This window comes from Tachysurus fulvidraco, chromosome 22 (genome assembly GCF_022655615.1).
Source record: "Tachysurus fulvidraco isolate hzauxx_2018 chromosome 22, HZAU_PFXX_2.0, whole genome shotgun sequence".
In the NCBI taxonomy this organism is placed as follows: domain Eukaryota; kingdom Metazoa; phylum Chordata; class Actinopteri; order Siluriformes; family Bagridae; genus Tachysurus; species Tachysurus fulvidraco.
In genome coordinates, this window is record NC_062539.1 from 2,385,494 (window position 1) to 2,399,311 (window position 13,818).

The 13,818-nt window shown below is 41.2% G+C and overlaps 3 protein-coding genes across 7 annotated transcripts; 2 read left to right on the plus strand and 1 right to left on the minus strand.

The window, feature by feature from the left end:
* Positions 1-176: 176 nt before the first annotated feature.
* LOC113650101 (vitamin K-dependent protein C-like) lies at positions 177-6,112 on the plus strand. Its single transcript, XM_027158188.2, has 10 exons — positions 177-295; positions 449-489; positions 602-676; positions 1,517-1,674; positions 1,760-1,784; positions 1,867-1,977; positions 3,935-4,075; positions 4,170-4,291; positions 4,504-4,621; positions 5,298-6,112. Exons 1-10 carry the CDS (start codon positions 288-290, stop codon positions 5,846-5,848), a joined length of 1,350 nt encoding a protein of 449 aa, XP_027013989.1. The 5' UTR covers positions 177-287; the 3' UTR covers positions 5,849-6,112.
* Positions 6,113-7,008: 896 nt separating this feature from the next.
* LOC113650091 (vitamin K-dependent protein C-like) lies at positions 7,009-11,798 on the plus strand. The gene is made up of 9 exons (XM_027158171.2): positions 7,009-7,103; positions 7,301-7,366; positions 7,565-7,639; positions 8,313-8,470; positions 8,566-8,590; positions 9,110-9,250; positions 9,362-9,483; positions 10,287-10,404; positions 10,833-11,798. Coding segments are annotated over exons 2-9 (1,191 nt in total). The 5' UTR covers positions 7,009-7,103; positions 7,301-7,365; the 3' UTR covers positions 11,384-11,798.
* Positions 11,799-11,896: 98 nt separating this feature from the next.
* On the minus strand, positions 11,897-13,689 carry dusp28 (dual specificity phosphatase 28). 5 transcript variants are annotated; one of them, XM_027158177.2, is made up of 3 exons: positions 13,563-13,689; positions 12,803-13,163; positions 11,897-12,250 (listed from the first exon to the last, which is right to left on the minus strand). In XM_027158177.2, the coding sequence occupies exons 2-3, from the start codon at positions 13,149-13,151 to the stop codon at positions 12,204-12,206; spliced, it is 396 nt and encodes a 131-aa protein (XP_027013978.1). In that variant the 5' UTR covers positions 13,152-13,163; positions 13,563-13,689; the 3' UTR covers positions 11,897-12,203. The 5 variants fall into 5 exon arrangements, with proteins under 5 accessions (XP_027013978.1, XP_027013976.1, XP_047662095.1 ...); XM_027158175.2 differs by having other exon boundaries at positions 12,813-13,163; positions 13,563-13,687; XM_047806139.1 differs by having other exon boundaries at positions 12,813-13,155; positions 13,563-13,669.
* Between the last annotated feature and the right edge of the window lie 129 nt (positions 13,690-13,818).

A 13,818-nucleotide genomic window follows, 5' to 3' on the forward strand; every position in this document is an offset into this window, starting at 1 on the left:
TCCAAAAAGATTCATTTATTAGAGTTCTGTTAATTAGCTACAAATTTAGCCAGAAGTCACTAGCAGGCAGAAAATGAACCCAAATGCACATTTTTAAACACAACACTATCAATGATTTGATTAGATCTGACCTCTTGTGTTTAGACTACACTCCAGTGGTTTAGATTTCTGAATGCGAGCTGTCCAGAGGTTAGAGGACAGGAGCAGACTCTGTGTAAGCACATTTGTCAGTCATTAACACAATTTAAACAGAACCTCCACCATCCCTGCTCTTTATTATTCAGTAAATGTTCATGTAAGTAAAATGGCTGATTGTTTATTTGGATTTACGTTCAGATGTTCCTTCATATTTGTTTCGGTATAAATGATGGAAACCTGATCATAGACTTCCAGGTCAGGGACACCATTCAATTTTTCTGTCATTTCTGAAACATTTTTGTTCACATAGATCTTCTCCGAGGAGGAAACAGAGGAAACACATATTTACTTGTAAGTACGCAAGTATTTGTAAGATGTTCTTTCATGGCCGTTATAAGATCATTATTAATTAAATAAATAATAATGAGGATTCGGGTTCCTGTTGTGTCCGTTACGTCCGTAGTGACCATGGCGAAGACACTTTTCCTCTGCTTTGTGTTGATCTTCCTCTGGGCTTTACCTGCTGGCTGTATGTCAGGTATGACCTGAAAATCTTTTGTCTCTTTTGTTTCATTAAATACAGGTATTTTACAAAATTAAAAAAAAAAATCTGCGTAGCTCAGGAATTGCTAAGAAGCTCTTCTCTACATGTGTGTACAAAAGTATTGACACCCTTGGGGAATATAAGCAATACAAAAGCATTTTTATCAACTTATAAAGAACCTCATCAGGTCGCATGCTGTGGAAAAAACATTGAGGACAAAAAACTGAGCACAGACGATATGCCGTCATTTGTAATATAATGAAAATAAAACTAGGACTATCTATAAAATTACCATTTTGTCTATTTGCACATAACCTGTAACGTCCATTTTAACACCACGAACAAGAAATTCTTGATTGATTTTCTGCCTCGTTGATAGCAATCTACAATTCTGATAATAATAATAATAATAATAATAATAATAATAATAATAATACAACTCGCATTAAAATAGGAAGCAAGGCTAGTTTCTTAGCGATTAATAGCCAGAAGTACAGTGGCCAAGAAGTGCAAAACACATTAACAAATCCGAAAACACAACAACAAGGTAGGTATAGTTTTGTTGGCATTCCAGGGGTTTCATTACCACGACGTAAAGTGGGTGTAAAGTGACGTAAAATGCCTTCTTACAAAACAAAACCCAGCATACTACGAAGTACAAAACAGTCATACAGGTAGATTTATTTTAGAAAACAAATAAAAAACTACGGTTATGGTTAGGGTTAGGGTTAGGGAAAGGGTTAGATTATCAAATAGGCCTCATAAATCATGGATTTCTACTGCTGAAAAAAACAACAATAATATAACTCTCCTGATTGTAATAGTATGAATCAGTTTTTCATAGCCCTCCGCAAGCACACATGCTCCTGCGTTCAAGAAGAGCGTACAGCTTTCTGGAAGAACTCAAGCCTGCATCTTTGGAGCGAGAGTGTATCGAGGAGCGGTGTGACTTCGAGGAAGCTAGAGAGATCTACCAGACCAGAGAGGCCACTGTGAGTCGACTGTGAGTTCTTCATCTTTTTCTGTCGATCTTCACAATGCCTCCCGGTGATCATGTCTGTTCTCCTCATCCCACAGCTAGCGTTTTGGACGGTGTATGCAGGTGAGTGTCAGTTTTATTCAATTTTTTCCAATTCCAGTGCTACTGTATCTGCCTACGTGTGTTATCGTTTATTACGTGCTAGATGGGAACCAGTGCATCCCAAATCCCTGTGAGAACGGAGTTTGTGTGGATCAGTTCCAGAAGTACGTTTGCGTCTGCAACCCTGGTTATGAAGGAAAACACTGTCAGCTGGGTGAGTCTGAATTCCAGGAAAATCTTGTAGCTATGTACATGACATATGTACATAGCTACATATGTACACATGTACATATGTGAAAGCAACACCACATCCTGTTCATAATAAAATATTTGTCATGTGTTCAGCCAGTCTGGAACTTATTTGTCTGTTGGATCTGTGTTTTCGCTCTTATTATTATTATTGCTAGTGCAGTGCCAGTGGAGTTTAACTGGAGAAAAAAAATGCACAATCTCAAACATCAGAGTTAAGGTTTCGCCATTAAGCAGCTAAAAATAAACAACCAAGTGCTTCCTTTCCCACACGGAAATCTCCAGCATACATGAAAATAACGATAAATCCATCAATGCCTAGTTATTAATCTACGATGGTGTTAGCATGAAAGCTAGATCTTGCTGTTTGAGCCATGTTAACAGTTGAGAAGGTGAGAGAGCTGGACATGCTAAAGGACTAAAGATATTCTCAGTATTCTGCAGTGTTGGGCAGTAATGCGTTACTAGTAAGTGAGAACGCGTTACTGTATCACAGTTACTTTTGACAGTAACTAATTCTCTAACGCATTCCTTTTTAAATAAAGTAACTCTGTTACCGTTACCATACAGTATGGTGCGTTTGTCTGTTACTTTTTTAAATGAGTTAATTTATGCCCCTTTTCCACCGAGGCAGTTTGAGTGCAGGTTCGGAGCCTAATTTAGAACCAGTTCTTTCTGTCTCGACAGCCAAAGCACCAGCTCTGAACCAGGAAAAGTGGTTCTTAAGTAGCACCAAAACGTTGCTGGTCTAGACTTAAGAACCGCTTGTGTCCGGGGCTGTGGGCGGGGCTACTGTTAGCGCATCTGAAAATGTACCTTAAGTATACTAATGTTTTATACACTTTTACTTTACCGCGATATGATACATTATCGGCACACATGATAGTTTTTTTTAGATAATTTTTTTCTGTGTTAACGATAAAATAACGTTATGTACTTTATCGATTACAACCTCCATTTATACAGATTACACGGAGCCGCACGTACACGTTTTATTCGCCGCGTTTGGATGCTAATGTATGTTCGCAAAGCCATGAGCATTAACGGTAAAGGAACATCCGACATTGTTGTTGTGTTTGTGTTTGCCGCTGCTGCGCTAAAGTTGCTGGGACACGTGAAACGTATACAGTGACGTCACACTCTGCGCTGTGATGGCTCTCTAGCCGGTGGAAAGGCAAACCGGTTCTTAGAAGGTTCAACAGTGGAACCAACTTTGAACCAGCACCCGGTTCTTTTTGGTGGAAAAGAGGCATTAGGCTGAAGTGTAGCCTACAGCAGCGACACATTGTAGGATTGGTGGATGCCAAACCTGTAAACACGAAGACGCCGCACTGTGGGCATGCTTCCATTTATTCAGTAGTATGTGTGGCAGTAACGGCGAGTCGAGGTGAGAGCAAGACAAGTTTCTAAAAGTGGAAATATGCTCATTATAGCACTATAGTTGAGCATAAAGACAAAAAACTTTTAGTCAAACGTACTGTAAGCTGTGTCTTTCTAGTTCAAAGCTCCTATCTACTGCGATAAACAACAACTCCAATCTGGAGGTAGAAACTACACGCCTCGACGAAGCTAGAATCTAACCCTGTGTCGGTGGACACACTCGGAGTGACTCAAGCCCCTCCAGCCAAACAACAGCGACTGGATTTTAACCAGACTGTTAGCCAGGGACAGATCAACAAACAGTTTTGTGTTTGTATAGACCATAACGCCTAAAAGGCCATTAAAGGGAACATTAAAGAACGTTCTTTAAAAAAGTAACTAAAAAGTTACCTTTAACAGTAAAGCATTACTTTTTGGTGTAAGTAATCAACAAAGTAATTGAGTTATTTTTGAATGAAGTAACTACAGTAGTAACGGTAACTAGTCACTATTTCTTAGTAACTAGCACAACACTGGTATACTGAGACTGATTTGATCTTCAGTTAGCTCACACACCAACTGCTCGGTGGACAACGGAGGCTGTGACCACAACTGCCACGAGATAAAGGACAAGCTCGGACGCTACTGCAGCTGTATTAATGGATACGTGCTCCAGGAAGACTCCAAACAGTGCGTTCCAAAAAGTGAGGACAAACAGATGTTCTTTCTGTAGAATAGTTTAACCTTTCAGGTCTCTATGTTGTTAATATTGTCCATGTGTTTGTTTCTGACTTGCAGGTCAGCAGTCTTGTGGACAGATTCTGCTCGCTAAATCGATCTACAGACAGAAGCCCATTGAAGGTCTACAGCCTTGGATCATGGGGGGTGAAGTTGGAAAAAGGGGAGAGAGTCCCTGGCAGGTATAAAGAAGAAGGGAAAAAATGTAGAAATTTGGAGGGAAATAATGTTTTTTTAAATTTCTAGATATTTCATAAGTTGTGATTTGGGCGGCAGCTCAGTATCTCAGGTTTTCTTCCACCTTTTTTTGCAAGTGTTTATGTTTCTGATTCACGTTAAAACTGCATCAGAGCTCTTCAACATGTTTTCGTTTGTATTCGTGTTTCCACGTCAGGCTCTTATATTGAACTCCAAAGGAAAATTTCACTGCGGTGGCGTCCTGCTTGATGAAGTCTGGGTTCTTACTGCTGCTCACTGTCTCGAGAGATTCAGCCTCTTCGCTGTCAGACTGGGTTTGTGTTTTATGGTTCATTTGTTTTATTCATTTGCAGGCATTGACCATCCAACAACCCGAGTGGGTTTTCAATTCGTTAGGAATTTGTTAGAGCCCTAAGGAACCTTGAGGAACACTTTTTTCTCCAACAGTGTTAGTTGCTGCAGTCCATTCTGTATCCTGTACAGTAGGTGTTTGGTAGAGAGGTTGCTAGATCATTGGTGGTAGATTAAGAGTGACTGTGAAGCAGAGAGGGAGGTGTGGAGAATGAGCAGGTAATAAGTGAGTGTCTGCCCATGTGAGTGGTTTCCTGCAGCCTGTTTCCATGGTTACCCATTCGGCAGCGCGCTGTAAACCTCCCGCAAGTGTAGCCCATCACTCATTACCCACCAATTCTCCTCCTGCCGAATAGTGGTCTGCTTGCCCTCTCTAACATGCCTTGTCTCATCAGCATACATTATCACACTTAATAAACTTAATGAGTTTTTAAACTACTGCTCACTGTGGGCAGTTGTGGCCCAAATGGCTAAGGTTCTGGATTGTTGCTCAGAGGATTGGGGTCAAACTGCACCATTGGGCTTTTGAGCATGGCCCTTACCCCTCCCTGCTCCAAGACATGATATACTCAGCCGCTCACTTTGAACTGATCCATGTTTTTTTTTGTTTTGTTTTTTATTTATTAAAATCACTTTTAGGTGACTACAATCGTTACGAGTTCGAAGGATCCGAGTTCACCGTTTCCGTGGTGAAAATCATCCCCCATCCAAAATACAATAGAGAAACACTGGCCAACGACATAGCTCTGATGCGCTTAAAGTTGCCCGTAACATTCAGCACGTACATCGTCCCTGCGTGTCTGCCGAGTCAAGATCTGGCCGAGCGCGTGCTCCACCTCAACGGCACAATGACGGTGGTGACAGGCTGGGGCACAGAAACCGAAGGCGCAGAATTATACAGCACAGAACTCAAACACATCAACGTGCCACTGATGGACCAATCCGAGTGTGCGCACCACATGGTCAACAACCTGACGGAGAACGTACTGTGCGCCGGCAGCATCGGGAGCATCGACGACGCATGCAAGGGAGACAGCGGCGGCCCGATGATGACGCTGTACCGCAACACGTGGTTCCTCATCGGCCTCGTATCCTGGGGCGAGGGCTGTGGCCACACGGACAAACTGGGCATCTACACCAAAGTCTCCAACTATCTGGAGTGGATCGATAGCGTGAGGAATCATCCGTGATCGAATCCCATCAGTCCAACTCTCATCTGCATATCATGTCAGATTTAGTTATGTCTTTAGTTAGGCATAGACATGAAACCTTGTTAAGTGGCTGTTTGAGGACAATAATTAGACTCTCAGGCAGTGCAACTATGAATTATTAAGACTTTAGTCCCTTGGATCGCTCATGTCCATGCTTGCCTCCCTCGTCTTCACACAACATTACAAGCCAAATGACCTACTGTTTTTTTTCCTAATAAAATCAGTGTTTTTAAACCAAATTAACAAATATTCTCCATTAAAATACTTTTGGGTTTTATTCTAAAAAAAACAAAACAGTAATGAATTGTAATCCTCGGTGGCTTAGTGGTTAGCACGTTCGCCTCACACCTCCAGGGTTGGGGGTTCGATTCCTGCCTCCACCTTGTGTGTGTGGAGTTTGCATGTTCTCCCCGTGCCTTGGGGGTTTCCTCCGGGTACTCCGGTTTCCTCCCCTGGTCCAAAGACATGCATGGTAGGTTGATTGGCATCTCTGGAAAATTGTCCGTAGTGTGTGAGTGTGTGAGTGAATGAGAGTGTGTGTGTCCTGCGATGGGTTGGCACTCCGTCCAGGGTGTATCCTGCCTCGATGCCCGATGACGCCTGAGATAGGCACATGCTCCCCGTGACCCGAGGTAGTTCGGATAAAGCGGTAGAGAATGAATGAATGAATGAATGAATGAATGAGTTTAATCCAGTTTCCCATCATTAACTACTGAGGACCAACACAGTAACACCAACACATCAGTTATTAGTAACCAGGGTTATTTTATTCACTTCATTGTTTAAAGTTAGATTTGTATCCTTAAAAAAAACATGCTTGGGGTGATATAGTGAAAAAAATGGCTAAGAAATTAATCTAGAATCATTTAATGATTAAAACAAAATAAGATTAATAATAAAATTAAAATAAATTTAACAAACCTTAACGTTAACATGCCATAACATCGGCTTGTTGAATAAACCACAGAAAAAACATTTGCTTTTACTAAATAAACTAAACAATAAAAATTCAATGTTATAATTTGATTTTGAATTTCACTTTATAGTGCTTTAGACTTTATGACAATGTTATAGCCCGGCTATCATTTCATGGCTTTCTCAAATGGGTGTAAAGCACTGAAATTCTCTGTCAAGGGGTTAGAGGGCAGGAGCCGACTCGCAGTCCACGCATTAGTCAGTCATTAACACAATTTAAACAGAACCTTCAAGATCCCTGATCTTTATTATTCAGCATGTAAGTAAAATGGTTACTTCATTATTTATTGGGATTTACATTCAGAAGCGTGTGGATATTTAATCTCTGAGGGTCTATGTGCTTAGACAGAGATTTCTTAGAAACTGATGATGAAATATTAAGAAGCAGCTTTTAGACGACGACAAAAAGTTACAGCTCTAACCTACGATTTCTGACACCTCTATTTCTCCATCTAGATCTCGTGCGAGAAAGAAACAAAGACTGGTTTTCTGGATTTTTGCTCAGATCTGCTATCTACAGTAGTAAGACTTTCGGATCTGTATTATCAAACATATCTACGGAGATGTAGAGGAAATTTGTTCCCACTCCACTCCAATCCCACACTCGTTCTGTTACGTTTAATATGTTCTCTGTGTTTCTGCAATGTTGATGTAGAAATATTATTAATATAATAAATTCTAACGTAGATTTAAATGCCGTTATGTTTGTTACGTCCGCAGTGACCATGGGGAGGGCGATTTTTCTTTGCCTTTCACTGATTTTCCTCTGGGCTTCTTCTACTGTTTGTATGTCAGGTATGACCTGAAAATTTATTATACAAAACATACATATGCAAAAAAATAACCTTTAGTCAAAAAAACATAAATAACACTTTAAAATATTATCTTATTCTGTGTTTATATTGAAACATTTGTGGGTTTTTTTTTTTTTTTGTTCATATTGTATTCGTTTTAATCTTTGTTTTATTCATTTATTTGTCAGATCTACAGTATAAATCTCTAGCGTCGGATCTATAAATAAATCAGACGTATGTTAGATGTTATTACAGATGTTATTACACCACTGTTAGATGTTATTACATGCAAAGCCTTACAAAAACAAACAGACAGAAAAAAAAATCCAGTGGCTTATTTGTTTGGGATGTTTGTACTTCACAAAATCTGAAAAGCTGAAATCTGGCAACCCTGTTGAAATCTGGCAATTGTGCTTGTGCAACTCTAAATGGCTGCCCACTGCTCCGGGTGTGTGTTCACAGTGTGTGTGTGTTCACTGCTGTGTGTGTGCACTTTGGATGGGTTAAATGCAGAGAACGAATTCTGAGTACGAGTCACCGTAGTTAGCCGTTTATCACATCACTTTCACTTTCAAATAATATAATATGTTCAAATTGTTTCCTCTCTATTCCAGGATTTGAAATCAGACGCTATAGATATAAAGCTGATGATTTTTTTTTCCTGTATGTCTCAGTTTTTTACAGCAGTCCAGAGGCTCACATGCTTCTGCGCTCCAGAAGAGCCAATTCCATGCTGGAGGAGCTCAAGGCGCCATCGTTGGAGCGAGAGTGTATGGAAGAGCGGTGTGACTTCGAAGAGGCCAAAGAGATCTACAAGACCAAGGAGGTTACGGTTAGTCACTTCTTTATCATCTTACGAATCTTCTTTATGATCTGTGCACCTTCACAACGCAACATTGGATCATGTCTGCTCTTCTTCTCTTACAGTTAAGGTTCTGGTCCATTTATGAAGGTGAGTGTCAGGTTTATTTAAGGTAAACTGTGGCATCTTCATCTAAACCTAAAGCTTTTTCAGGAGTTTGGAAACCAGGGTGTTGTCTACAAGAATCTGAAAGACAGAAGTACTTTAAATCAATATAGTCTAGCAAAGATCCGCCCAGAAACATACGACTTATATTTTTGATAGGTTTAGTAATTCTGGTGCTAATTTGTTGGGTGGTGCTGTCAGGTCAGGGTTCACACTTAGCTTCATCAGACATTTCAAACATCATATCTGTGAGAAATCCACCAAACAAGTAGCTGAGATGTCGGTGCAAACGTCCCAGAATGCAAAGTGGCTACACACCGAGTTACAGCAGACGAGACAACGTCTGCAAAAGAGTCAACACACTAAAGTGACGCTACATCACTCTTTAAGTAGAAGGTAGAGCTGAAGCAAGGGCTTAATCCTGAATCATAAATATTGCTACGCAAGTCGTTCGGGGTGGATTTTTCCTTTACGAGTGTATTCTGAGACTGATTTGATCTTCAGATAGCGCACATATGAACTGCTCTGTGGACAATGGAGGCTGTGATCATGACTGCCAAGTGAGGAAAGACAAGCTCGGACGCTACTGCAGCTGTATTAATGGATACGCGCTCCATGAAGATTTCAAACAGTGCGTTCCAAAAAGTGAGGACACAGATTTTCTTGCTGTGGATGAATTTAACATTCCAGGTCTCCATATTGTTAATATTGTCCATGTGTTGGTAAATTGTCACGTTTTTTGTCGCTGATTTCCAGATCAGCAGTCTTGTGGACAGATTCTGATCGCTAAGTCGTCTTACAGATCGAAGCCCACTGAGGGTCTACAGCCTTGGCTCGTCGGTGGAGAAGTTGGAAAAAGGGGGGAGAGTCCATGGCAGGTATGGATGCTTCATAATGACCATTTAGTTCAATTTCATTCATTCATTCGTTTTCTACCGCTTATCCGAACTTCTCGGGTCACGGGGTGCCTGTGCCAATCTCAGGCATCGAGGCAGGATACACCCTGGAAGGAGTGCCAACCCATCACAGGGCACACACACACTCTCATTCACTCACACACTACGGACAATTTTCCAGAGATGTCAATCAACCTACCATGCATGTCTTTGGACCGGGGGAGGAAACCGGAGTACCCGGAGGAAACCCCCGAGGCACGGGGAGAACATGCAAACGCCACGGGTATCGAACCCCCAACCCTGGAGGTGTGAGGCAAACATGCTAAGCACTAAGTCACAGTGCCCCCCTTGGTTAATTTTTTTTCAATGAAATTAACCTATTAAGAATGCCTTAGTAAGGACATTTTTTTAAATTAAGGCATCACCCACATTAGGCCCAAACACTTGAGTCCATACCAGTGGCCTATTCTCTTCTGCTTTGGAGGCGGGGCTTATTACCACAAGTTTACTTGCACATAGAAGAATTTTTTCCAAACTGTGGATTGATTGTGGTATTTTTTTTTATTTTATTTTATTGTTACAGCTTAGCTTAACAATTTTCTTTAGCTATTATTTAAGCTAAGATTTTAGCTACTCAGGATGTGTTTTTTGTTAACCAAACTAATTTGTCGATCCTCTCGAAGTAAATGCAGCCTACACCTCACCAAAGAAATGTCTTCATTCGTGTTTACGATGGAGAGATCACTATTCAAAATGGTGCTATTTGTATTTACTTTCCTTCCCAGGCTCTTATTTTAAATTCCAGAGGAAAATTTCAGTGCGGCGGCGTCTTGATCGACAAAGTCTGGGTTCTCACTGCCGCTCACTGTCTCGAGGGATTCAACCGCTTCGCCGTCAGACTGGGTTTGTGTCAGGATTTTTTTTATGTGGATAATTTGCTTTTGGTCAGTTGTTAATAATGACATACAGTAGATGTAGCTAATCTCTCATCCGTCTGCTCTCCATGACTGCCTTTACGCTTGACCGAGCCCACAGCAGCCACACAAATAAAGAAGCTTTCATGGTTTCTTATCACTCCATTGCTTGCTAGCTAGATTACTAGCTTTGGTGACTTTAATGGCATTTTAAGTTATACTTACTGGTTTGTTTTCACCAGACAGTGATCTATAAAATACTAACATGAAGCCAAATAAGTATATTGATTGATTGATTGGTCAGAACTACAGCTTGGTCTACATTTGTGAAGATGTCATGGAACACTGGTCTTGTGATTATGGGATGGCCAAATGTTGGATGCAAATACTTTCTAACTGAAAGATTATCAACTTTAGGTGACTACAAACGTTTCGAGTTCGAAGGATCTGAGGTCACCGTTCCTGTGGTGAAAACCGTCCCCCATCCAAAGTACAATAGCCTGAGTGCAGACAATGACATAGCTCTGCTGCGCTTGGAATCACCTGTAACCTTCAGCACGTACATCGTCCCTGCGTGTCTGCCGAGTCAAGATCTGGCCGAGCGCGTGCTCCACCTCAACGGCACGATAACGGTGGTGACAGGCTGGGGCACAGATAAAGAAGGGACAATCCCATACAGCCCGGATCTCAAACACATCAAAGTGCCACTGATGGAGCAATCCGAGTGCGCGCACCACATGACCAACAACCTGACGGAGAACGTGCTGTGCGCCGGCAGCATCGGGAGCATTAAGGACGCGTGCAGCGGAGACAGCGGCGGCCCGATGATGACGCTGTACCGCAACACGTGGTTCCTCATCGGCCTCGTATCCTGGGGTGAGGGCTGTGGCCACACGGACAAACTGGGCATCTACACCAAAGTCTCCAACTATCTGGAGTGGATCGATATTGTGAAAAAGCAGCCGTGATCGAATCCCATTGTCCCGGCTCTGACCTTCATATCGTCTAAAACATCGTTCAAACAACCCCCCGGACTTTAATATCAAATCAATGTCATCTCTACTTTGGAGTTAATTAGGAAAGCCATTTAAAAGTATCATGACAATGATGAGTTGCACAGATTACTGAGGAAATATAACCTGGTTCTGATTACAGATAAATTGTCTAAAATTATTAAACCAGGCTGTGATTCTTTGTTAGAGAAAACTAAAAGATTTTTTAATTTGATCTAGATTTTTCCATTCAATTTATCATTTCTGCCCATTTCTGGTATACAAAAAAAAGCTTCTCACTGTCTTTGTACTATCTCTGATTTGACTTTCAAGTCAAAGAAAAATCAAACAAGAAAAATCTTGTTCTGTTTAAATAAAAGTACAAAAATTATGATTCATATACATCACTGACTACACACAATATCCACTCCTATGGGGCCTCATTGGTTCCTCACCCATGTATTAAATAAAGACATAATGAACTACACATCGTTTAAGAGATATTAGATTTATTTTGTGATATACGTCTTCCGTGAACTAGTAGCTGAAGTGAAAGGGGTCTAAACCGCAGGCGTTTGTGTTACATCCATGTCATTAATGGGTATGATTTTCAAGAGAACAATCTGTAGTCTTTTATTGATTTTGATTTACATAGCAGCTAACTAGCTGGAATAAGATCAACAGGAGCCTCGGTGTGGAGCTTGTTGTTTGTTTGTTTTAAGATGGCAAGATATTCAGACTGCTGCTTTCTGACCTCCTGGTCTTTAGCTCCTGCTCGTATCGCTCCAGTTGGGCCCTAAAGCCTGGGTTTGGTTCCACCACTGAACGAGCTTTTTTTACCACCTGATGAAACAAATAGCGGAGTAATTAAAATGAGAGACCAGAAATACAGATAGTTGAGGCACAATTCAAGACAGGTAGAAAAGTAAAAACTGCTTACAGCATAAAGAAAGACCAAACGACTCAAATAGAGAGTCGGCTCTCACGGTTCATTCAATGAGACATGAGAAGACTCGCATATGTGAGCAGTTATTTCTTTTATTCTTATTTTTGTAGCTGCGATTCATTTTATCTTCTTTTTTTTATCATGTGGGCTCTGTTAGGACTTTTCAAGTATTTCGACTGTCTCCTTTAGTAACGGTAATGTGTCGGCTCTCGTGGTTCATCTAAATGAGACGAGTCAGAGAGCCGACACATCATCGTTACTAATAGACACATTCGAAACAGTCTGAACAGAGCCGAAGTGATAAAGGATTAGATTATTGCACTGCCTATATCTATAAAAACAATCATTAAAAAAAAACTTCTCACATATCCTACGAGGTTTACTTAATAGAACCGATTCGTTCTTTCTAAAAGAATCGACTCGGGAGGGAAAGTATGAACATGACCTACAGATGTCTACCTCATACGCCTCGGTTAAGGACAAGCTCTGGTGCTTCATGAGGTAGGCGATGCATATTGTGGCCGAGCGACTGCGGCCATTTTTGCAGTAGACGACCGTTCGGCCGCCGCGCGCAGCTTCACGGAGTATGACATCAGCGCAGCTATCGAAGTGCGCGTGCAGGTCCTCGTTGGGGTCGTCGTAAACGGGCACGCGCAGAGTGCTGACACGTGCTGAAGGACAGGGCTGCTGCTTGGACACGTTGATACAGAGAGTCACTGCCTCCTTCTGGAGAAGCTCATCACTGCAGGCTGAGCGCGCATTGCTGATGAACAGCGAGTCTGTAACCTTACACAGCATTTAGCTAGCTCACTGTGTGTGTGTGTGTGTGTGTGTGTGTGTGTGTGTGTGTGTGTGTGTGTGTGTGTGTGTGTGTGTGTGTGTGTGTGTGAGAGAGAGAGAGAGAGAGAGAGATCAAAACTGTCAAATTGGGCAAACTCACAGGCCTGTATACTTCTAGTGCTGCAGAGTCCTTCACATACTGCACTCACTCACACACTCACTCTCACACACACACACCCCAAAATTACACACTGCACTGCTAAATGTATTACATGACGAGAGAAGCAGAGCAGCCTGTCTTCATGGTCCTAATGCATATGCTATACTCTTCGTGAAAGCTTTTTTTACTCACTAATAAGTAAAGAATCAACACTCCTGGTGTTAAGGGAAAGTAATTAACGACAGGAAGGAGCGATAAAGCACACTTACTTTTTCCACCCTGATGTATAATTATTTTATGTTGTTTTATTCCTCTTTTACCGTAAACGTATTATAAATAAACATCACTTTATAGATTTTATCCATGCAGTTTGAGTTATATCCTGTTATTACTAACGAGATGTCCATTATAAACAGGTGTTTCCTCACCATGATCAATTAATTTATTATTCAAGAGAAATGAATTTACAAAGCAATTCGAATCAGAAAGAAACACAGTCTATAAAATGATCAAATAAGGAAACAT